Raw genomic sequence first — 25,256 nt, forward strand, 5'->3', positions numbered from 1 at the left:
CTCTGCACAGGGGCAAATTTAGCTTCTAGATCCTGATGCAAAGTCCATTGATCCAACATAAATACGCCGACTGACTTAGTGGGGCATTGAGTCAGGCCTATGGAGAGTTCTCTGAGTCGAGATTAGAGGGACATTGTTTTCACAACAACATGGAGTAGAAAGAATTAAAATGTAAAAGAAATCAATAGTTTGACAATGACCAGTGAATTTCTTGACTACAAACCTCTTGTAACTTAGCCAGGCTGGTTAATGATGTGATTTATTTTTCCAAATAAAAGCCTAATTCTTTCTGGACATTTCAGATATCTATATTTTGTCAGACAAATGGCTGACTACAGAATAGAAATACACTATTTTTATTTGTAATTGTTCCATCTCTGGCTTTCAATGTGAAATGAATGGTAATTTGATGAAACAGCCTGTGAATTTTCAGGAGAAAAGGATTGGGTTTTCATTTCTAGTGCAACAATTAAGACAAACTGTATTCCCACTTATCCATAGGACCTTGTCAGTGTCACCTGTCCACTGTCCAGAATTATGCAATCTTTTAGACCGATGTGATTTAGAATTTAAGTGTATTTCTCCTTAAATTTTTGCAGGTTCTGAACTTTGATGATAAAGTGAAAGTAAGGATTACATTAGTGACAAAGAATGAGCCCTACAAGCCGCATCCTCATGACCTGGTTGGAAAAGACTGTAGGGATGGCTACTATGAAGCAGAATTTGGACGAGATCGCAGAGTCCTATCGTAAGTAGCAGTGTTGTGTTGAGTTTTAGACTAAAAATGTCAGTGATGTGCTGGAGAGGCTCTCGGGGGGGTCAACCAGGAAACCTTTGTTAAAATCCCACCACCAGATTGAAAGGACAGTTGGAATGATTTCCTTGCCAGAGCTGGAGTTCTCTCCCCTCTGTGTATTCTCCTAACCCATCCCTGACAGACACACCTAATCCCTGGCACCCTACAAAATATTTCTGAACAGAACTGTCTGTTTGCCTTTGGAATATGCTATTTGTTTAGTACCTTATTTAGTCTCTTCCTTTCCCATCCTCCTGCCTCTGTTTCTCTCTCTTTCTTGACTTTATTTCTCTTTTTTCTTTCCTCTGCATTTCCTATTAGGCAGCTCCTAATGCCCACCTCTTGTGGGCTTGACTTCCAGCCCTTTCCCACTCAATGCACTAAAATGGTCAGTCGTGAAATAGGTAATGATATTTAATTTGTCATCATTAGAATCAACACTCTCTAAGGAGATTAATGGAGTTTAGGAGAGTAATAATAATTGTTTCAGGCTTTCTGTAGGCTCAGGAAGACAACTCTGCATTGATTAACACAGCATTCACATTTGGAAGGTTATCTTTGCAACCACAAGGCCTAGAAACTTACCTTATTTTTTTAAATGAACACTTATAACACTAAATGTCATGCAGGCCCATAAATAAATCAAGCAGGCCAGGTGTTTGGAGACAGTGGATTAGAGGATCCCAGCACGGATATCTCAGCCCTTCATCATTCTAAAATACATTATTGTGTGTGTAAGATTTTGGAGAGAAGACAAATACTGAGGCCCTGTCTGTTCAGCATGGACATTAATGCCCTGAGACTTCTGAAATCAGGCCTCTTTCAGAAAGTACTGAGCCACCTACCCTCTGAAAATCAGGCCTCTTCAAAGTGTCTCCTGTTAGGCACCCCCAAATCACCAGTTGCTTGTGAAAATCTTGGCCTAAATTTGTTGAAAGATATGTACCATCATAAATGGGTTAGCTATAGCTAAAGATAGAAATAAGATGTTTGAAAGGGAGAAAGTAGCTGGAAAAGAGCAGTGGGCTAAGAATTGTATCCTGTGAGACTCTGTAAAGGAGTCTCAGCAGCAATGGAGTTACCCTTTGAGCCATATTCAGCCCTGGTGTAAGTAGGCACAGCTCCAATTTAATGCTGGTATAGCTACTCATTAGGGTGTTATGAACATTTCAGTTAACTGCTGCATGCAAGGGAGTTGCTAACAAACATATTTATGCAATGTAAGATGAACGTAAGAGCATAACCTACTGTAGGAGGTATGGACTTTGGTCGTTTTTCTATAGAAGAGTTCACAACTGTGTCTGTTCACTCCTTATGGTCTGTAATCTTTGGAAATTGATTATTGCTCTTGAGAAAACAAAATGTTTACAAACTAGACTGTGCAGAGTGGGGACGCTGGTGAGAAAATAAAACTAATACACCAGGATCCAGACTGTGATCTGTTAAACTATGGTTAGGGCCTTCTGCAGCTATCCGGGCAGGGACAGGATTTGTCCAAGAGTAACTATACTAGTGCACATGTGACTATCGCTGTGTTAAGATTTGTACTACCCTGCTTTGATAATATACTGGTTTTAATATGTCTCCCTTTATTTTCCTCTCCCTCCTTCCCCCACTTCTGTTTCCCCTGCTCCTTGTCACGCAGCTGGCACTGAAGTAGGACTGCCTAATTTTGCTGTGCATTCATAGAATCATAGAACATCAGGGTTGGAAGGGACCTCAGGAGGTCATCTAGTCCAACCCCCTGCTCAAAGCAGGAGCGATCCCCAATTAAATCATCCCAGCCAGGGCTTTGTCAATCCTGACCTTAAAAACTTCTAAGGAAGGAGATTCCACCACCTCCCTAGGTAACCCATTCCAGTGCTTCACCACCCTCCTAGTGAAAAAGTTTTTCCTAATATCCAACCTAAATCTCCCCCACTGCAACTTGAGACCATTACTCCTTGTTCTGTCATCTGCTACCACTGAGAACAGTCTAGAGCCATCCTCTTTGGACCCCCCTTTCAGGTAGTTGAAAGCAGCTATCAAATCCCCCCTCATTCTTCTCTTCCGCAGACTAAACATCCCCAGTTCCCTCAGCCTCTCCTCATAACTCATGTGTTCCAGTCCCCTAATCATTTTTGTTGCCCTCCGCTGGACTCTCTCCAATTTTTCCACATCCTTCTTGTAGTGTGGGGCCCAAAACTGGACACAGTACTCCAGATGAGGCCTCGCCAGTGTCGAATAGAGGGGAACGATCACGTCCCTCGATCTGCTGGCAATGCCTCTACTTATACATCCCAAAATGCCATTGGCCTTCTTGGCAACAAGGGCACACTGTTGACTCATATCCAGCTTCTCGTCCACTGTAACCCCTAGGTCCTTTTCTGCAGAACTGCTGCCGAGCCATTCGGTTCCTAGTCTGTAGCGGTGCATTGGATTCTTCCGTCCTAAGTGCAGGACTCTGAACCTCATCAGATTTCTTTTGGCCCAATCCTCCAATTTGTCTAGGTCAGTTTCTCTTTCCTGCTCCAGCCCGCTGCTCAGCTGCAGTGATGTGGTCACTAGCCAGTCCTTTCACAGTGATACCCAAGCATATTTCAGAAAAGGGTGAGACTTTGTAAGTTTTGAGTACCCGTTGGTTAAGGAGCTTTTAGTTTAAAAGTCCAGTTTGGCCCACAAGATGACTGGTACTCGATAGTTATGAATAATCTACAGCAGTAGAATAATTGCAGTCAGTTTTTATGTAGCAGATAATGTTTTTGTTATGTATTTAATTGACAACTATAATTTACAATGCTCTGATAGTACAACAGGCAGAGCCTAAAGTGCTGTGTGCTTAGATTGCTTTCTGAGTTGGCGTCCTACTTTCTCCAACTCCCTGTCTGCATTACAAACACAACCGGTTACAACACAGTTGTGCCCCTATTTTGTAGTATGAAGGGGACCTTAACCCTCTCTCCAAATTGTTCGAAAGTGCTGGGCTGTCAAATTGTAATTTGGGGACATGATCCAGATCTCATCTGTACCACTGAAACATGCTTTAACTGTGTTTGGGGGAACAACTGTGTTCTATCCAGGTTTCCCCCAAAACAATTGCATTTGTAGTGTAGACAAGGCCTAAAAAAAATAGTCCCTACAAAACAAAATGATACAGCAATAACAGTGCAGTCTAATATTCTCTGCAAACCCTAAATACTGGAAACCAGAATTGGAACCAAAGTCATCTAATTAAATCATGAGACAGCACTGCATTTTTTTTTAAAAATCAGAATTCAGTCCAGTTAGACAAACACCTGTCTGTGATGGTCTAGAATGATCATACTTAGTCCTGCCATGAGTGCAGGGGACTGGACTAGATGACCTCTCGAGGTCTCTTCCAGTCAGTCTTGTGATTTTATGAAATGAGGCTTATATTGGCCCTTCAGTGAGTTAGTTCTCTAACTGCAGTATGGCCTTAGAATGTGGGTGGGGGTGGGGGAGAGAAGGGGAAGGAAGATGACTGGATTTCTGTAGAAAGGGATGGATTCAGCAGTAGCAGGATGGGACTGAGGAAGTTTCAAGGCAATGTTGGCCCATCGTTGAGAGCGACAGATGGTGGTGCTACGTGATCAGGGAGTGTCTCAGGAAGTCTCCAGGCATGGCTCAGGTAAAGAGTCTTTGTGGGGTTTCTAGGGAAGGGAATTGCCAGTACTTCTGGAGGCGCAGCGGAACCTGGTGGCATAACTGACCTCCTGTGTTCTAGTGATATTACAGTGTGTTCAGATTCTTACTTCCTGCTTCCCCACCCTGCTTTGATGATGTCATGGTTTTTCCATGTGGGAAAGAATCAAATTGTTGGGACTCCCCCCACCTCCTTTGCTGACTTGATGTAGTCATATGCAAATGAGGAGGAACTGTAGCTCTTTAGAACTTTTCCATAACTAAATGAGATTTCAAACTTTATAAAAATTAACTTCAAAATACTGTTGCAGATTTGCATTTCCTGGTGTGAGACTGTGGGCCAGCTCCTCAGCTGATGTAAATTGAAGTAGCTCCTTTGATGTCAAAGGAGCTATGTCAGTTTACACCAGTTGAGACACTGGTCCTCTATATATTTTTAGCATTGCTAGTTTATTATATTCAAACTCCAGTGATAACTCTTTTTAATGTAAAAAAAATATTCCCCTGTTTTTATTTTATTTTTATGTAAATTCTTTTCTTTTTGTCATTACCCTTAATTTGGAAATATAAAACCATCTTTTTAAAAGCTCTTTTGCCATCTTTATTTCCTACACAATTTGTTAATAAGATATATTTTTGACAAAAGATGTACAATTTGATTCTTTACAGGGAGGGTTAGAATTTAGCTTTCGAATATCTGTGCCAGTGATTAAGTGAAACAGTTTTTGTTGTTGTTTTTAATCACTTTGTTACATGTGCTCTAGTTTTCAGAATTTGGGCATTCAGTGTGTTAAAAAGAGAGACCTGAAAGAATCAATCTGTTCACGAATCGCAAGAAAGATCAATCCATTCAGTGGTGAGTAGCTGTTAATAAACAGTTTGAAATGCATGTTAAAGAACTTGGACAGCAAAGCGATTTAATTTGCGAGCACTTTCTATTATAATGCCCTGGCTCTTTTGATGGAGATGTATTTTAAAATATAGGCTTTTAGATACTGTCAAATCTCCTCCCTTTAGCTTCTTTATTCCCCCCCTCCTTCCTCACTCTCATCCTGTGATTATTCTGTTCAGTAGGTTGCTCAGAGGTGAAAGTAAGCCAGTACCGGGACCAGCTTTCCCAGATGGCAATTTAAAGCCCTGGGGTAGCAGCGGCGGGGCTCTGGCGGGGATTTAAAGGGCCCCAGAGCTCCAGCCCCCGCTATTGCCCCGGCCCTTTAAATCCCCACTGGAACCCTGCTGCCAAAGCCCTGGTCTCCTTTCCCAGGTAGCAAGGGTTTAAGGGTCCTGGTTTAAGGACATTGGGCTGCAGGAGGAAACTTCCCCAGGAGATCCTCCAAGTGTCCCATGAATGAGGCTCTCAAACTCTGCCAGGCATAGATTGAGTTAGACTATTAGCAGTTTCTTGCTGACATACTGCTTTAATGACAGGTTTTGTAGCTGAACTGTGAAGGGTTAATATGGCAAGGAAAATATTTAAATCAATTATTCCAGGACTTGTTGAAAAAAAAACTGTGTGGCAAACTTGAAAAAAAAGTGTGTCAATACAACAATCAAGTTTCCTAATCATATTTTTGTTTCTCTACTGCTATTTTTGGAAGATATTTGGGTTTAACAGGTTACTTGCTTGCAACTACAGCTGCTGCTTGATCCCATAGTAAAAGCATAATGATGTGTTTGACATCAGAATCCATTGCCATGGCATTTTGTGATATCAGAAATCTGACTGGCTCAACTAGGTGGTGAAGAAGGATTTCTAAAGGGACTGATCCTGCAAAACCTTATTCACATGAACAATACTTACTTTTGAGTGTGCATTCATCAGGCCCAGAGTGTTTGAAACAGGGTGAATAAAAATCCATTATTTTAAAAAAAAACTTTACAGAAATTAAATCAGATGTTCATATTTACATGTTATTTCTTTTTCTTCCCATTTTTATAGTTTTAAATTGCTGGAGTGGATATCTTGCACTTGTTGCTTTGATTAGTTTCTTCTAACTGTTAGAAGAATTCAGATTTGTACATACAAACTTTTCTATTCAGAAGTTTCACATTTAAAATGCCCATCTTATGCTGTAAAAGACACACCTGTGGCCTCTTTAATATCCTCACTGTGAAAACAGCACAAACAGAAACACAAAATTGAAAAGCAAGTAGCCTGTTCTATATTCACAGCTAACACCACCTTCTGATCCACTGAACTTTCTACAAGTCAAAAAAGCTGAAATGTTCTTGAAAATCCCAACCTTGATACCTAAATAAGGATTTAAATTCCTAACTTTAAGCTTTAAAAAAAAAATTCCATATATGTATAAAAAAGTTCACAATGTTGTTAATGTATTGAAAGTCTAAATAACTTTTATGAACATTAAAGCAATTGTCTTTTGACGTGACAAAGACTTTGTGCCACTAAGAGGGAAGTTTTTAATACAAATAAAATGATGGGTGGAATAGCCTAACCCTTTCATTATTTCTTTTTACCAGTTAGGTCTGATTTCTGACACATCAGTTTTGGTCCATTGATTTCTGGTCTACGCTGCTTTTGTTTAGCAAGCATGGTCTTAACATGTCTTTGAGTTATAGTAGCAGATCTTTTTGTTTGGATTACTTCAGTTTTACTGTGTCCCTTTTGCACCTTTGCCCATCTTCATTGATTGTTATAAGTTATTGTGACATTTTTATGAACTTTCACTTCTTACTGTTAAGCTCATGATCAGGGTAGGTCTAATTATCACAATAGGGCAACACCGAAGTTATAACTCTCAAGTTAACTTTGCAATGAAGACTATATATGTATTGTGAAGAATTTGTGAAAAAATCTTTCTCAGCACAGTTTCCCAGAGGATTAGCACTGTTAGCCAGAGGGGTCCAGTGTGAGAAACCAAGAGTGCTCCACCCTCCTGGCTGCTGGGTGATGGCATGTGCATGGGCTTCCCCCCTAGAATTTGGCAAATGGATGCTGCTGAGGGCCCCCATTCACTTTAATGGTTTTGCCTAGTAAGTGGTGGATTAGTCTTGAGAACCCACTTCCTTCCCCAGTTACTAAATTAAACTTCCGCGTCGTCCCCATTTTCTCCTTTGTTCTGCCTCTCCTTGCTGCCCCTTCTTACCCGTCCTTCATTTCTTCTCTCATAGATGATCCCTCACTCACTTCACAGTAGTCACACTCTCCACAACTCCCACTCTCACCCACACGTCACATTCTCACAGACTCACCCACACATGACTGTCATGCTCCCCTCCCACACACCCCGATCACTCTCTCCACAACTTCCCTCTGCCAGCCACGCTCTGCAAGACCCCCTTCCCCTCCACCATGCTTTCCTACCCCAGCCACACTCTCCGAGACCACCTCCCCTGCACTGCCCCCTCACTACCACTTTCCTCTGCTGATAGGACTGATTTACACTAAGGCTTACTAAAGTCACTGAATGAACACAAGAGTTCTCTTTAACTCGGGAGAGGATCTTTAAGAGGGAACTTTCAGAACATTTTGTGAGGTGCAAAACAGCAGAAGTCTCTGCAGTGGATGTCTCAGCTATTTAAAGGAGTGATGTTCTTAAAAAAAACAACTAGAAGCAATCAGCCTAAATTCTCAAACTGAAAAATTCACTGAATGACAACCTACCAGTTTGTTTGATTAGTAGTAGGTAAACCCACTGAGAAGAGCGAGACACAATCGTCACCCAGTTACATTTGCTTGAGGAATCCCTTTATTCCTTCACCACCGCCACCCCCATGCATACACTCCTTCCTTTTTAATCTTATGCTGAAATTTGGACTTTTGCTTAAAGTGAAAGCTTTACAAATTATTTGAAGTTGGGGGCGGGGGGTGAGTTAGTATACAAAATTGGAAGCATAAAATTATTGTTGCTAAAGGAGACACTACGTGGCTAAACTGAGGCTTCAAAAGAGATCTAGCTGAGCTTCATTTGACAGCTGCTGGATAAGTTCCCTTGGAGATGGTTCTTCAGTTCCAGTTTTTAGGTTAGATTGAAAACAGGAAGAGAAGCTTGTCTAAAGACAGAATTGGCTATATAGAGCAGGACACTGACTCAGTCATTTTTATTTCCATTCTAATTCTGCCCTTGACTTGTGTGTGACCTCATAGCTTTTCTGGGCCTCAGTTTCTTCATCTGTAAAATGCTTTCCTACCCTTTGAAGCTCTTTAATATGTGTGGAGGAGAGACAGACTTACTCATTGCTATTAATTTTAGTTTTTACTGGCTAGTTGGCTTCCTAGATGCTTTTATGGTGATGGGCACTACATAAAATAATGAGACAGTGTGAGATGTTTCTTCCACAGGTTTGCTGTAGTGAAATCCCCTTGATAGTGTATAGAGCCAAATTCTTCCTTCAGAAAGGCAAGGTATCTCTCTTCGAAGGGGCAGTTGTGACTTAACTTCACATAGCCCTGCAGGGATGTAAAATCCTCACTTCACCACCCCTGCACACAGTGCAGGACCTACATAGGCATGTGGGGAGAGCAGGGACTGCATGCCAGGTATTTTGCTCTTGCAAGTGAGGTGCAGGGAGTAGCTGGAGCCATCTACTCCCCAACTTTGCACCAGTCTGGAGGCGAGGGCTGGAGTAAGCGGAATCTGGTAGTGGGCAGATGCAATATAACTCTCAACCCCTGCTCTAAAGGGGTTTTGGAGGAATTGTGTCTCAGAGGAGTATCTTCGAGTCACAGTCTTTTATGAGCTACTCCCAAGGCAGTGCATCTACATGCCATCCCTTACACAGGGCTGAGAGTAAACACTGAGTCTAGCCCTCAATCTGTATGAGCTGGCCGCATAGTGGGAACGTATGTGGCCTAGTGAGTGAAGTACAGTTTTTGATCGTTAGGGCAATAGTCATAGTTGTATTTGTTAGAGAGGTAGAGGCTTAATTCTGCTCAGCAATATGTGCACACAACTACTGTGTGAGTTACTGAGGCTACAACGTGTCCCTTGGTAAATTAAGCTGGTATTCTTAACACCGCCCTTTCTGCACTCTTTGCATTTTATAAAATCAGCACAAGGCCTTTTGGCAGCTTGGCACTTTTGCCTCAGAAGTTTCCATGCACGTTAAGGTTAGATGCTGAGTTGCCCACCTTTCAGTTCTAGAGTGGGTGGCTTCCACAAGTCAGCTTGATGTTATTGCTTGGGGCGGGAGGGAGGAGTCTGCTATTAATCAGGTATGGTGACCTCTAACAAGCTGCACCTACCTCATCTATACTTCTTTTCAATATTCCAAATAACCTTTCACTTTCCCTATACAATCTCATCACAAGAGAACTTCAGTCTTTAATCCCAAAATAATTTCACCTGATAGTGTATTGGTCCTTCTGGCAGCTTTAGGCCATGTTTACACTACTACTTATGTTCACAAAACTTATGTCGCTCATTGGTGTGAAAAAACCACACACCTGAGCAACATAAGTTTCGCTAGCACAAGTGCTCATGTAAACAGCGCTATGTTGGCCGGAGCGCTTCTCCGGCCAACATAGCTACCGGTGCTTGTTGAGGTGATTTTATTATGTTGACGGGAGAGCTGTCGTCCATCAGTGTAGAGTGACTACATGAGTGATCTTACAGTGCTGCAGCTGCATTAGTTTAGACATAAAAAGAAGGGCTTGATTTTACCAGTGGGTTGGTTCACATTTGTGCCAGGAACTTGGAATTACACAGTGATGAATCAGGCCCAGAATTTTTGCAGTTTAATGTTACAGAAGCAAGAAAAATGAGCTCTCCAGAGATGCATAATTCCATAGAACCCAACTCTTGGGGCTATATTGCTAGTGAGAGAATGGCAGAGAACGTTCCTTTCTGTCTGTTTATCTTGCCCCATCACCGTAGCATCTGGGCATTTCACCCAAGTTAGTGGATTTATCCTAGCAACACCCTTGCGAGGTAGCAAAGCATTATTCTCCATTTAAAGATGGGGACTGAGACATAGAAGGATTAGGAGTGGGATTTTCAAAGGAACATCCCAGTGTAATTTAACGGATTTATCAAAGGTCATCCAGGGAGTCTTGCAGCAGACCAGAAACTCAACCCAGTTCCCCTAAGTCCTCCCAGGCCAGGCCTGGTCTGCACTACAAAGTTTTGTCAGCATAGCTTTGTCAGTCAGGGGTATAAAAAACATACCCCCCCAGTCTACATAGTTCTGTCAGCAAAAGCCTCAGTGTAGATACAGCTGTGCTGAGAAGATCTTTTGTCAGTGTAGCTAATGTTTGTGGAGAGATGGTGTTACTATGCTGACAGAAAAACTCCTGTCAACTTACGCTGTCTCTCCACCGGGTACTCTGCCAGTTTAGCTGTACCAACAAAGCATTTGAAGTGTAGACAAGGCCTTAGGTATTCAAACTGGAAGTGTTTGGGTTCAGGAGACTTACTCGTGCTAGCTCTGATTGAACTAGCTCACTAAAAATAGAGCAGCTCTAGCTGCAGGATGGGCTAGTTGCCCTGAGTATGTACCCGTCCGAGACCATAGTCATGTACTCAGGGTGGCTTGTCCTTCCTGGCACTGCGACTGTACTCTGTTTTCAGCATGCTAGCTCAGTCAGACCATTTTCCTCCAGTCTGTCTTGCCATTGATGGCAGAGGAGCTCCTTGGGGATAACTGTGCTGTTCTCATCTGTTTAGAGCTTTCCCTTGACCACCCAACTATTTTTCTGTAGGAAATTATTCCAGGTTCCATAGATCCTGATTTTTGGATGGTCAAGCAGAAGGCAGTAGCCAGGAGTGCTATTTTTCATCTACGCTTGGAAAAGAAATGACAACCGTTCCCCTCAGAAGCAGACCTTGCCACAGTGATCCATGCCTGTGGATCATCTCCAGACTGGGTTACTGCTGTGTGCTCTACACTGGGGCTACATCTGAAGACCACCCAGAAACTTGAGTTTATACAGAGTGCACCTGCCCGCTTAGGGCCTGTCAACCCAAACACTAGACTTCTTTTACGTCAAGTGTATTGATGGGCAGTTAGTTTGAGGTAATTGAATGCCAATTAATTTGAGGTAGTTAATATATTTGTAAAGGCCCCCAGACGTTTCTTTCAAGTCACAAACATTTTAAGTTTATCCTAAGGGCTAGTCTACACTTAAAACACTACAGCGGCACAGCAACACACAGTGTAGCAACGGGAGGGGTTCTCACATCAGTGTAGCTAATCCACCACCCCAAGAGGTGGAAGCTAGATCAGTGGAAGAAGTCTAGTGCTGTCTACACTAGCAGTTAGTTTAACTAAATTGCTCAGGAGTGTGGATTTTTCGCACCCTCTGAGTGACATAGCTGGGTCGAGTGTAGACCTGGCTTTAATCTGATCACATTGTTGCATTTGATTTTCCCCACTCCTACAAATCACTGGAGTTTTGGATTGGATTTTAAAGAGCGCTCAGCATTGGTCTAACTGCATTGGTCTAATGTTTGACTTCAGCGGGAGCAGAATTAGTCCACTGCTGAATGCTTTTGGAAATGCTGCCCTCAAATGTGGGGAGCTATTGCAGCATATAGATTTTAAATAGTGATTTATAAATTGTTCTCTTAAGAACTGTTACTTTTTAATAGTCCACCTACTACCTCTTCAAGTTAAGGGTTTCATAATCCTATTTACTCTTTCCAGGTAGCATAATTTTCCACCCCCCCCCCTTTTTTTTTTTTAAAGAGGAACAGACATTTGGAGGAACTAGTTGTCACTGAAGCTACAATACAGAGATGGAATTTAGGGCTCCCTGCTGAAGTCAATGGCTTTGGAACTTGCAGCTGTTATAGTTCCTTGTTAGTCTCCACCCTAGCTGCATGGATGCAGAAGTGGAGAGCTGTTACAGGTTTTATTATTTTTGACACAGATAAATAAGAATCTCTTTACAGCAGTTGTATCAGAGTATCTCTTGAAACAGTGGTAAGTAGCACTGAAGTGACAAATTAATAGAAAAATCATTTATTAATGAGTGTAGCCTCTTTCTTGTAGCATATTGATTTTAAGCAGCTAACCATTTTCAGTGTTGGTGACTCCCACAATTTTATTGCAAATCTCAGGACAGTTGATGTAATTTTTTTTAATCCCTAGTGCCAGGAGTAAAGTGATAGGTGAGATAATCCTTTTATTTAAAAATGTAAGCTACATTTCTAGCTCTCATGATTGTAGACAAAAGTTTGACCCTAAACCCAGAAAGCAGATAAAAAAAACCTTCAAATTTACTATTTTTGAAATCTCATTACATTTAAGACAATCTTGGGGTTAATGATGCTGCATTTTTTTCAAATTTATTAATTTAAAATTAAAAGTTGAATAGCTTTTTTTCATGTAGATTGTGAGCTGTTCTTGGTGAGAATTTGAATAGCATTGGCTGGTTTTTATTGTGTGTGTACATAGGTCAGATGACTTTTTTGTTCTATGATCACATGAGTAAGGTTTCTGACGCAAATAACTGCATTTTATGAATTCAGTATTTGCTTTCCATCAATATTCGTAAAGTTACTTAAAATTCACTGTTTTCACAATCTTTCCTTCATGTACATTTGTGTGCTAGAATAGTCACAGAAAGTGAACTCCTAAGAGGTGTGAACTCAGCTGCAGTGAGACCAGGTTTTAATTAGAATGGACAGTCACAGGAAATTTATGATGATGGGCCAGGCCTAGTTGTAAAACTCCTTTGGTTGGTTCCTGTGATGACAGTAAGGTGTGGTGCCATTTAAAAACAGTGAGTTTAAAAGTAAGAAGAAGAACTGAAGCCAAGAGATTAGGCACTTTCTTTTATAAATATAAAGTTGTGCGTAAGCTTTTCTTAACATATCTGTGCTCCCCAAACCCCAACATGCAATCAGTCCTTTGCTTTCTGAGCACTTCATGTGAGTACTCCCATTGACTACTTCAGTGGGACTACTTGTGTGAGGCTCACACAGTGGGATCAGATTTTTTTTCTATCCTCTCTACTACATGTTAGAATGTTCAGATATTTGGGATGGATCCTCAGCCTGGTTCCTTCAACACTGAAATCACTGTAGCTACAGCAAACTACAGCAGCTAGGATCTGGCTTTTCATGTAGAATAAGTCACTGTCATTTTGGTTTATTTTTAAATAGTCCTTACTTAGAGCTTGATCCTGCCTCTGAAGTCAACGACAAAACTCAGTGGGAGCAGGATCAGACTCTTAATTCCCACTCAGGTCAAAAATAAGGATTTGGGTTGTAATCTGTCCTCAAAGGGTGAATGCTGTTCCTGTGGACATTAATGAGAGCTGTGTGTTTTTTATGCAAGGGTGGAATTTGGCCCATATATTTGGGGGTTTTTAAAAATATCTTATCACAAGATGGAGTTAAAGCAATAAAAGAGAACATGATTGCTGCATTGTATTCTGTTCATCTAATAAGAAGTGAAATTTAAAAATAGACAAGAGGAATCAGTCTTAACTGAACACTTCCTCTTTCAAATGGCAGATTTTTTTTTTAAATGTTAAACTACTTTTAAGAATATGGGAAACACAACACTGATGTCTCCAGTAAAAACTGTTCTTCAAATGAATTTCATATTTTGGAATTATTAGTCCATTGTACCCTTTCTGTATTTCAAGGTAATGAACAGCTTGGTCAAGCGGACTGATTAGGAAGCAGTGAGAGTTTGAAAGCTCATTTACACCTTGGGAAAATATATTATTTGAACCTTACTATTAGCATATAAATTCCCACATAATCTAATACATTTTTGGAACTCTGGAATTGCTTTAGGCACTAATCTTGCAACTTTTTGTGGATGGGCAGACTGCTGCACCTGTGCAAACCACAATGCATGATTGGGGCCTTAGTTTGTAGTAGAGACCGCTGATCCACAGCTGTGGATCCCAGCTTTGAGATGGTATGATATCAGAAACCAGATGCAGATTGTCATGCCTGGTTCCATATATCTGCAATGAGCTAAACCACAGCAGTTCCCAACACCTTCAAATCCACTGAGAGGGGTTTGTTATCTGGATAAAGTTTGAGCCCACCTTTAGTTTAGTAATTTATGATCCAGGAGCTACGGAATGAGCCTGGGAAACCCTCAACATCAGGGTCTGGGTTATCACCAAAGGCTAGTGCTGAAACACCAACTTCAGGCCCTGAACCTGAATGCTACTGAGATGTCATTGCTTAACTGCCTCAAGTTTTTGGGGAGTGGATGAGCTACCAGAGACATTGGGACAGTTAATATGCCATTCCCTAAGACTTAGTCAAGAGGGAAAAAATTTATATCAGTCAGGTGACATCAAAAGGATGAGTGGGCTGCATCTGCTAGGCCTGAGCTAGGTTGAGAAGCCATCTGTCCAATTAGAGAAAGGGGTTTGGGCTCAGAGATCCCATCTTTGTGACACATTGCACCCTCCTAGCAGAAAACTGTCTTCAGGCCTAATTCTAGCAGCAGAAACAAGCCAACAGTCATTCCCAAACATCTTTGTTGCTGGTGTATTCTACCAGAACTTGCTGCAGAAAGAGCAAATCGGTGTAAAAAGGGCTGCATAAGCCCTACAGGCACCACACACTGCTCTCCAAGAGCCATACCAGGGTGGAGGAGAGACCTGCCCCACTGCACGTTCTCCCGAGTGCACAAGTTTGGCATTGCCTTTTCCTGTAGATCTCTGAGCTCTGCAGGGTAGGGGGGCTATGCTTTCTGCCCCACCCGGAGGCCACAAATATCTTCCCATGAAGGTAGCATTTGGCAGAAACTCTACAAGGTGCACCTCCAAGTCTCCTGAGTCCTCTTGCCTACTCCTATTGGTTTGAGCTTGGAGAGAGACCAAATCAGCATTGAGCCTGTGTTAGCCAACTAGGTGTAATTGTATTGCTGGGGTCCCCTATGCCCAGGCCCAGCTCTGCAAGGGCATTCTGGGGCAGAGTGATGGCAAGTTGAGTGTGGCGTTGGAGGAGGAAGATTTGGGAGTGACATGGCTGGGGTGGACATACATTGCAGAGATTGTGCTTGTGCAAAGCCCCTTGAGCTGTTGAAGCAGTTAGCAATTGAGCTGAGCCCTGAGGACTGCCCTTGTCGTGTATACCTTCTACACAGTAGGTTGCAGTACTGCTATTGGCAAGTCAGGCCTCCTTACCAGATCCTCGCCTCGACTGGGGCAGTGCTGATCCCTGCAGCCTCTGAATAGGGAGGTGTAAGCTGCCTCCCATCTGTTCCTGGCCCAGCATCCAGCCCCTAGTTGTCGGTAAGGGGAGTTGGGCAGGGAGTACTAGCACTGTATGTTCAGGTGCAGGTTATCTGAGATAGTCTGAACACAGAAATTGCAGGTTACAGGCTGAAATGGTGCCAGTGACCAAATCTGCTTCACAAAGACCCTGTTCTGTTAAATTAAAAAGTCTACTACTAATGTATATTATATTTTGAAACTTTGCCTTAGACTTTCTGATAAATTAGCTGGGCCTGATCCTGCACTCTTTACACTGACAAAACTCTGTCAGGAGAGGATCTGCCCGTGTTAGGACACCAGGTTTGGATCCAAAATATTTAAAGCTGTAGAGGGGCTGATTTTTAACTTTCAAATCCTGGTGCATTTATAGATAAATATCCCATGTTTAAAATGAAAAAGATCAAATTTATTTTTAAAACTCTGAGATCTGGAGGGACTGAGATATTCAAATCACAATTGCAAATGAAAAATGCAGAGGAATTTGAATTTGCTGCATGTACTATTTCAATAATACCAAAAGTCACCAGCGTGGGTGGGTGGTGTCACCTCCTACGCTGTGTGGGGGCGGACACCAAAACGGTGATGCAAGTGTTTGACATTTATCAGTACAGTGTGGTCACTGCTGGTTTTTTTTTTTTTTTTTTTTTTGTCCAAGCATGTTTCAAGCTTCACTCTTGACTAACGGCGTAATGAAATTTGTAGGAGGTTTTTGGAGGATGGGTGAACTGGAAGTATTATTATGGTCTGCTGATACTGTAGGCACTTGGTTTGTGATTCTTTGAATGGCTAAATGAGACCGTAAAACTGTTCTCAGGCTAACAATAGGTTTGGAAGAGAGTAAGGGTTAAAGGCTACTGTTCCACATTCAAGGGATTGATACGTGGGGTTTAGTGAGTGTCACAGGTGAATCATCCATGCACTGGTGGCATTGTTGCTTCTACCAGCAGAGATTCACTCCAATTTCTTTAAGTGTGATTGCTGCTTCTGTGTGATAACTCTTACTCTGCCATCTCTCTCTACCTTGCAGTGCCCGAAGAACAGCTGCTCAATGTTGATGAATATGACCTCAATGTCGTGAGACTCTGCTTTCAGGTGTTCCTCCCTGATGAACACGGCAATTGCACGTTACCACTTCCTCCTGTCATCTCCAACCCTATTTATGATAACCGTGAGTATCCCAGCTGGACAGGTGCACTTTTAAGTGATAACTTTTCCCTTGTATTGGAAGTGACAGAGGTCAGGCCACCTTCCCAGCCATTTCCCTCTCAGCTCTCTGGCTCTGTTATGCTATCTAATGCAAACACAGGGCCAAGGATCCTAGCACTGGCTTTGGATCCTAGTGCTTAGAGCCAAGGCCAGAATATGGACTGTAGATTGTGTGTATGCCTGTTGGATATCAAATGGGTCTAACAAAGGTGTGAGTGGTATGTTGACATTGGGTAGTAGGAGGTGCAGTATCTATATCAGTCATACTACTCGTTAGATCCTTTCATGGCCCTTGGTTACGTACTGCAGCAGTAACCACAAGAAACCCAGTTTCCAGTAGGCAAGGCGTTTAAAATATTTTGTAGTGATAAAGATTGCTGAGAAAGGTCCCAGCTTGGACTTAGCTGCCATAAAACTCGATCTGTGTGCCAAGGACCTGATCCAAAGCCTTTTGAAATAATTGGGGAATCTTTCTGTTGACTTCTTTGGGGCTTTGGATCAGGCCCTATGGGTGAAATTCACCCATGTAGAGAATTAGCACAAAGCTCTAAACTACTTATGTCCCATCAACCCTTATTTTGAGGGCCTGGGACAGAACCTGAGCTGGTATAAGTTCGCGTAGCTTCACTGCCTTCAGTGGAGTGATGCCAGTTTTGAGCAGCTCAGGGTCTGGCCCCTTAAGTGATGCATAGGTCTTGTGCTGACTCACTATCCAGGATGGAATTTTACCACAAACAGATGTGTTTTGCAAAGGATTAACTTTTTCAGAGGATTTTTGAGTGACTTCGCTATACTGTAACTGGATCGTCTGAAAAAGGAGCGTGAAATATGAGATATAAATATTTATATCCTGCCTTTGCAGAATAGCCTTTAATAATTGTTGAAGACTTTGGCAATTATTTTTGTCGTCTTTCTGTGCCAAGTTTTGTAGGTCGTGAGACCGATTATTTTAGTAGAAGCCACTGATTTAGAAAAAAGGTGCATCTGTGCAGTTGATGAGGAGAGTTCTGCTATGAATTGACATAACCATTATGGAAGTATTCAGTTCTAACCAGGGTTTTTGTTATTTTTACCTATTTTTAAAACATGCTATAAATCTCTTACTTTTGCCAGTTGAAATGCTACACAATCTTTTATTCAGGGACTTTATAGCAGAGCTGGTGAAGTTGAGATAAAATTAACAGAGCTAAAAGCAATGTCTCTCAGCTACCATTTAGAAATACGCTAGAATGGGGTAGGCAACCTATGGCATGCATGCCAAAGGCGGCATGCGAGCTGATTTTCAGTGGCAGTCACACTGCCTGGATCCTGGCCACCAGTCCGGGACACTCTGCATTTTAATTTAATTTTTAAATGAAGCTTCTTAAACATTTTAAAAACCTTATTTACTTTACATACAACAATAGTTTAGTAATATATTATAGACTTATAGAAAGAGACCTTCTAAAAACGTTAAAATGTATTACTGGCACGCAAAACCTTAAATTAGAGTGAATAAATGAAGACTCGGCACACACTTCTGAAAGGTTGCCGACCCCTGTGCTAGATCATAAATACAAGTGCCTTTCAGTTGACGTCAGTCCCTGCTAAGCTTTCTTTGGTTTTATCATGGTGTGTGTGTGTAGGTGTGATTTTTGTTTTGTATTATGGGTGTTTGGAGTCCTCCATTGTAGCTTAGTGGTAGTGTAACTAAAACATGATGCATAACTTCAACCACAAATTGGTAGAATTGCTGTGACATCTCATGAATTTGTTGACCTTTTCAAACTAGTTCTGACATACAGAATTAAGAAAGGTCAAGTTTTGACCTTGGTTAAAAATGTGTAGTGTGTGTGCACTCTCTCTCATAGAGTATTATAAAGTGACCAAAATTATGCAGTTGAATACATGCAATAAACAGCCAACTTGTTCAGGTAACACACATTTTCTTCCTACTGAACTGTGGCTCTCAGTATATTCTCATGGTTTATAGACCGAGATGATCTGAATACAGTTTGTTTTGTCAGTGGCTTTGGGATACCTACATTACTCACCCAGAGCTGTTGCAAGTCTGTTCAAACAAGTAGCAATACAAATATTTATAGCTCTCTCTGCATTGTCATATATTTTGTTCTTCCCACACACATTCATGTAATAATTTGTCTTCACTTTTTGTCATTTTTAGTCTCCATCAACTTATTCATTTTTGAAATGTATGAACTTAAAGTGGAAACAATTAAACGGGTACAGGTGGAGCCGAAGACAGTGTCAGTTTATAAAATAGTGCAGGTGGCACTGTCTATAGCTAAGATGGCTCCCGTTTTCAGTTGCTTGTAACTTTGCCAAACTTTAATTATTTTAGGCTGAAATTTCCCATGTTGGGTGTCTACCTCAGGCTGACATGTCTGGGAAATTTCTGCTAAAACGGTTCAGCCATTTCTGAGAATGAGATCAGGGAGAAATATGGTTTTTTGGTGTATGTTTTTAAAAAAAACATTCTTACAGCCATTTCACTGAGAGCCTAGGAGGGGGCAGGGGCAGGAGAGCAAAAATAGGGATAGAAAGGTCTGTAACCACTGAAGAATACTCCTCTGCCAGGCCTGGAACTGAACCCAGTATTCCTGAGTCTTAATATTCCTTTGCTGTCATCAGATAGTTGTGAAACAGACTGGCAAAGTGAGTCTCGTCTCCTTCTAGCGACTGGCCCAAATAGAAAACAACAGTTACGCTTTGTTCAAGTGGCAGTGGTCTGTACTGTAGATCTGAACAACCTGATGACCTGTGTTGGGGGTCAGCACGGTTCCACGTGGTGGAATTTCTGTTTTTTTGATTTGCATTTTAAAAAACTTAGTTTTCTGGAATGTAATTTCCTATGTTAAAAGGACATCAAGGTTGCAAAGTCATGCACTCAAAAGTTAGGCAATGCCAGAATTAAGGTTACTTATGCACCCTTAATTCATCCCCCTTGTGTGTATGCATTATGATACAGTCCTTAATTACATGATCACATGCTAGTTTTTCCACAGGACCCCTGATTCATTGAGTGATGGAGCTAAAAGCAATGTGTCGTGGCTCAGTGAATGAATCAGGCTTGTGTAGTGAAGGAGGCCTTTTGTAGGATACCTGCCTCATTTGGGGAAAGTGTGACATGAATGAGACTGGGAACCGCAGGGACAGAAAGGACGGTTTCATGGTAAAGGCAGCTGAATGCTGCCCTGGAGTATTGGATTCTGCTGCAGAGTTCCTGTGTGATGCAGTGCACGTTATGTAAACCAGAATTTTCACATGTTGGTCACTGTGTGTTCCTCATTTTCTGAATACCCAACTTGGGACACCTGGGGTCTGATTTGCAGAAGTGCTGATCGCTCTCAGCTGCAACTGAGGTCCATGGGAGCTGTGCTCTGTACATCCAAAGTGCTACATTATACCAAATGCTCTGAAAAAATCAGACACTAGGCATCTCAAATTGGGCACCCAGAATTACTGGGTATGTGTCATATGGGGCTAGTCATTATGCCTCACCTCACAGGGCTCTGGTGAAGACCATTCCATTCATGTTAGTAAAGCACTAAGATATGACGCTGAGAGCGTCATGAGAAAGTTGTTAATTCTGTACTATTATGTAGAGAAGGTTTTGAAAAGTGTGCAGTGAGGCATGTGGTCACATATTAAATGATGAGGATGAAACAAAATATTGAAGAGTTGCTCATTTAGTGAGCACAGTCTGTCCTGTGCACTGAATGAGTTGGGGAAAACCAGCATGTGATCACATATGTAAAGACTGTATCCTAATGAATATGCACAAAGGGGCTAAATTACAGTTGCATATGCAGCCTTAACTATGAGATTTCCTAACTTTCAGCTGCTTGACTTTGCAACCTTAATGTTCTTTTAATTTAGGTTTTTGGGATGCAGTCTATAAATTTATTGGACTACCTTTTGCCCAGCATATTACTTGGATATATATGAATTATTATATTATTTATGAAGTATATCAATTTGAAACAGTATCCTAATCTTTATCCCACATTTGTTCATGAAAAGCTGCTGTTAATATATTAAACTCTGACTTGTGGTAGATAAAATAATTACTTTCAGCACTGAAGACTCCAAAGCTTTGCAGGTCTCCAGCAGCTATGCTGCTCAGGGCTAAGCAGTTATGCTATCCTAATTGTACTGGTTTATTTTGTAATGACAAACAGTGAGGCTACCAGAGATAATCTTACATAGGGCAGTTCTTGATCCAGTACCTCTGTGAGCACTGATATAATGCCAGAGGCCTTCTGTGTCTGCACATCTTTAGCCAGATGCTGAAGTCAGTAGAAGTTGTGTGGTGGTTGTCTTTGAGCCCAGTCTGGCCCCTTGTATAGAATTACAGATGATAATATGCAATATTACCAAGATTTTCAGAATTTTCTATACTTAAGCACCCAAATGAGGCCTTGAGCCAGCAAAGCACCTAACCCCATCCATAAATTTAAGCATATGTACATATGTTGATTTACTGGGATTGCTCGCATGCTTAGTTAAGCACATGCTTAAAAGTATTTTGCTGGACTGGGGCCTTGGTGGCCAGATTTCAGAAATACTGAACACCCAGAAATTCCTGTAGACCCTATTGGGGGCTGTTGGGTATTTTTTGAAATCTGGCCATCTATTTAGATGCCTAAATCCAAATTTTGGAGTTTAACTTTAGGATCCTGTTTTTGAAAAAATTGGCCATTGCCTCCAAATGTTAAAATTAAAAAAAAAACAAACCTGTTGGCTGCTATTTTTTTATTATTTTTTATTAAATATTTTTTAAAAATATTATTTTTATTAAATATTTCTATAGTGGTAGTGCCCAGCGATCCCAATCCTGACTGGGACCACACTGAGTAGATGCTGTGTGAGTGTATAGGAAGACTCATTGACTCTCGCCCCACCCTCATTTGCCCATCTCTTTTAGACCAAACTTAGCGGTTTTAGGACCAAGTATGTCCCTAAGTAAAAACTATAATCTGCTGTGCTGAGGTGGGGGGAAGGGGAGGGTTTCACTTTCACAAATTGCTGACCCAACCCTTTCCAGCAACTCCAGAGTGATGTGTAAGGGTCATTGACTAAACCCTTGCATGCGAGTTCTATGGGTCAGAGTTGCTGTAATGTTGATTAACAACCACTGGCTAAGTGGTGAAATATTTGCAACAATAATGTGAGCTGGCTTTGGAATAAATATGGAAGATAAGTGGTTAAGAGTAGCAGTTTTGGTGTTTGGTGCCCAAGATAGGAAAAGGCTACATGACCAGAGCCTTCATCTTTCTTGCCTTCATCACCTGCTTACTGATTTCATCTTGGGCTAGGAACATGTTTCCAAATTACCTTCATGTGGAGGGCATTTTGAATGCCAGGTGTGCACTGCACTGTCCCTGCTCCAGTTATTACCTTGTTAGGCCAAGCAGGATGGAGACCTTCATTTCAGTTTATATGTACCAGAATTTCTCCTCTGCACTTTCATTCTATGGCAGCCACTAATGCTTTACAAGACTTACATACATAGTGGAGAGGGCTAGATGGAGCACCCCTTCCAGTACAGACTTTAATAGCAGGCCCAGTACAGACTTTAATAGCAGGCCCAGTACAGAAGTGCATTCAAACTCACCTCTTACATTCACATCCGTTCATGTTGATAACACTGCTGTAATACCTGCCCATCAGTCATCCCAGGGCACTTTCATAAAGCCCTCTCTCTTTTTTATTAGCCAAGATGGTCAGGGATGCAACCCCAAGCTCTTGGTGTTCCTAAACCTCAACTGCCAGAAGCTGGAACTGGACAACATGGGATGGATCACTCAGATTGCCTGCTCTGTTCATTCCCTCTGACATAATTGGCATTGGCCACTGCTGAAAGACCAGATACTGGGCTAGATGAACCATTGGTCTGACCCAGTACAGCTGTTCTTGTGTCCTTATATCCTATCGCTGTTTCCTGTTTTCTCTCTAGGGGCTCCCAACACAGCAGAGTTGAGAATCTGTCGTGTGAACAAGAACTGTGGAAGTGTAAAAGGAGGAGATGAAATATTTCTACTGTGTGACAAGGTTCAAAAAGGTAACTGTGATTAGTTTCTCTCCCTCTTCCCAGAATACATTTCAAATGTATTCAGCTGCGGAGGCCAACATTTTCAAACTTGGAGGCCTAAAGTTAGGCCCCTAAACCTTCACTTAAGCTCCTAAATAAGCGGCCTGATTTCAGAGTTGCTGAGCACCCTCAACTCCCATTGAACTCAATAGGTCATCAGCTCCTCTGAAAATCAGGCTATTTAGGAGCCTACATAAGGACTTAAATGCCTAACTGTAGGCCCACAAGTTTGAAAATGTTGGCCAGAGGTTTTAGTTTTTTCTCTCTGTACTAACTGGTACCTTCTGTTTCTGGTGGACTAGATGATATAGAAGTCAGATTTGTCTGGAATGAGTGGGAAGCCAAAGGTAGTTTCTCACAAGCTGATGTACACCGTCAAGTCGCTATTGTATTCAAAACCCCACCATTTTACGAAGACATCAGTGAACCAGTTACGGTAAAGATGCAGCTGCGAAGGCCTTCTGACCAGGAAGTCAGTGAGTCAATGGATTTCAGATATCTACCAGATGAAAAAGGTACAGTTCCTACTAGTAGAATTTCTTAAGAGTATGTCAAAGCTGCATTTTTACATGAGAGAGCAACCTTGAATCCATAAAAAGTTTGGTTTTACTAATGGCACTCCAGCATTGTCCTTCTTTAGAATAATATTAAGGGTGGTGGGTTGTGATTTTTTTGTATCAGCTCTTTAGATCACATATCTATGAGAACTACATTTGGGAAGACCCTTTCCACTATAACCAGAAGGCATACATCAGTACTGGAAACTTTCATCACAAAACACAGTGGAGAGCATCCTAATCTCCAACACTCTTTTCTCCTTCCCCTTGTAGATCCTTATGGTAATAAAGCAAAAAGGCAAAGGCAAATATCAACATTGACTTTGCAAAAGCTCATCCAGGAATATGGTAAGGAAAACATTTGGTAGTTTGCTTCCATGTGGTGGTTTGTTTTTTTGTTTTTTTGTTTTTTTTAAAAAAGAGCGATCCTATTCTTAAATAACAGGATTAATTGCCTTTTCCATCACAGGTCCCAATGTGTCCGAGAGGCCCAAAGCAGCTCCATTCCGGTCTATCCCTGGCGAAGGGCGGGTAATTAAGAAAGGTAGATTTGTCTGCACATGTCAGTGCAGACTCTCTGATTTGCAGTGTCCGTTTTCCATAGCAGAGAGTCCGATAAGGGCCCTAAGCTTTTCAAACACTGGGGGCTAGTTTTCAGTGGCTAGAGGCACTGGTGGGGTGACACTTGTATGTACAAGTACCACACATGCATATACAGAGAAATCAAAAAGCCCTTTCACTTTCTGGTTCATGCACACTGAGCTGCAATAACTTGACATGTAAATGCAGGCGCACAACTGGGAACATGCCTGGCCCGCTATCCACCGGGACTCCAGCACTTAAACTTCAAGGCACTAGTATTACCTGAAGACATCTATTATTTGCACCTGCCCCTGTCCCACCCCCAGTTCGTTCATGGTCTCCCGAAGGGCCACAGTAAACTGTCACCCTCATGAGGTGACTCAGCACTCCATCCTGAAAGTGCTGCTGTAGGCCTGCTCCTCAGGTGGAAGAAAAGGGGGGCTCTCTAATACCCAACTGTCTAAAACAAATGGTTGAGGAAGATTTGAGGGGTCCTTTCCCCTCTCAGCAAGAGCACTGTCCCCTAGCAATGAGGGGTCTCTGGAGTCTGCCCCCTGCTGAGAGTATGAGAGGCCAGCCCCTAATGCTCCCTCATGACAGCAGCAGTAAGGGGGCAGCTCACTGCAGGAGAGAGAAGCTCTTCAGTAGCAGGGGGCAAGAGGGGAACAAACACCAGCGGTCTGCAATAGGGCCCACCCCCAAAGTCCGGCACCCATGTGGGGAAGGAGCCCCTGACAGCCAGCAGGGAGGGAGGGAGCAAGCAAGCATGTGCTGCCCCGTTTCAATGAGAGAGAGGGGTAAGGGGCTGGTGCCAGGGAGAGCAGCAGGAGTTTGGGTCAGAGGTGAAGTTGTTTGGACAAATGCTAAACACTGAGTAAAGTTTTCCAAAGCACCTAAATGTTTTAGGAGTCAAAGTATTAGGCACCTAAATACCTTTGAGGATTTCGACCTTGGGAGCCTAAGTCTCAAAGTCATTGGGACTTAGGTTCCCAACTTATTTAGGCCCTTTTGAAAATTGTATCTGTTATCTCTGCATGTGTCTGAGCTTTCAGACATTTGGTTCTTTTCAGTGAAGTCTTAACTTTACATTTCCGGGCTTTCCGCATCGTTTGCTTAAATGTTCTTTTATGGTTCCCCCTCCGCAGGTGAGGCCATGTCTACGCTGCATCTGGGAGCAAGCCTTTTAGCCCAGGGCCACAGAATTTTTCTTGCACTAAAAATAGC

At 42.0% G+C, this 25,256-nt stretch overlaps 1 protein-coding gene across 1 annotated transcript in view; it reads left to right on the plus strand.

Moving 5' to 3' along the window:
• REL (REL proto-oncogene, NF-kB subunit) overlaps positions 1-25,256 on the plus strand; it is a 40,929-nt gene that overhangs the window by 11,583 nt on the left and 4,090 nt on the right. Inside the window, exons 3-9 of the mRNA XM_074949516.1 lie at positions 600-748; positions 5,203-5,294; positions 16,621-16,761; positions 22,759-22,863; positions 23,196-23,408; positions 23,724-23,798; positions 23,920-23,994. Of these exons, the coding sequence (XP_074805617.1) occupies positions 600-748; positions 5,203-5,294; positions 16,621-16,761; positions 22,759-22,863; positions 23,196-23,408; positions 23,724-23,798; positions 23,920-23,994 (850 nt within the window). The remainder of the gene's footprint in view (positions 1-599; positions 749-5,202; positions 5,295-16,620; positions 16,762-22,758; positions 22,864-23,195; positions 23,409-23,723; positions 23,799-23,919; positions 23,995-25,256) is intronic.

Source organism: Natator depressus, chromosome 3 (assembly GCF_965152275.1).
Source record: "Natator depressus isolate rNatDep1 chromosome 3, rNatDep2.hap1, whole genome shotgun sequence".
Classification (NCBI taxonomy): Eukaryota; Metazoa; Chordata; order Testudines; family Cheloniidae; genus Natator; species Natator depressus.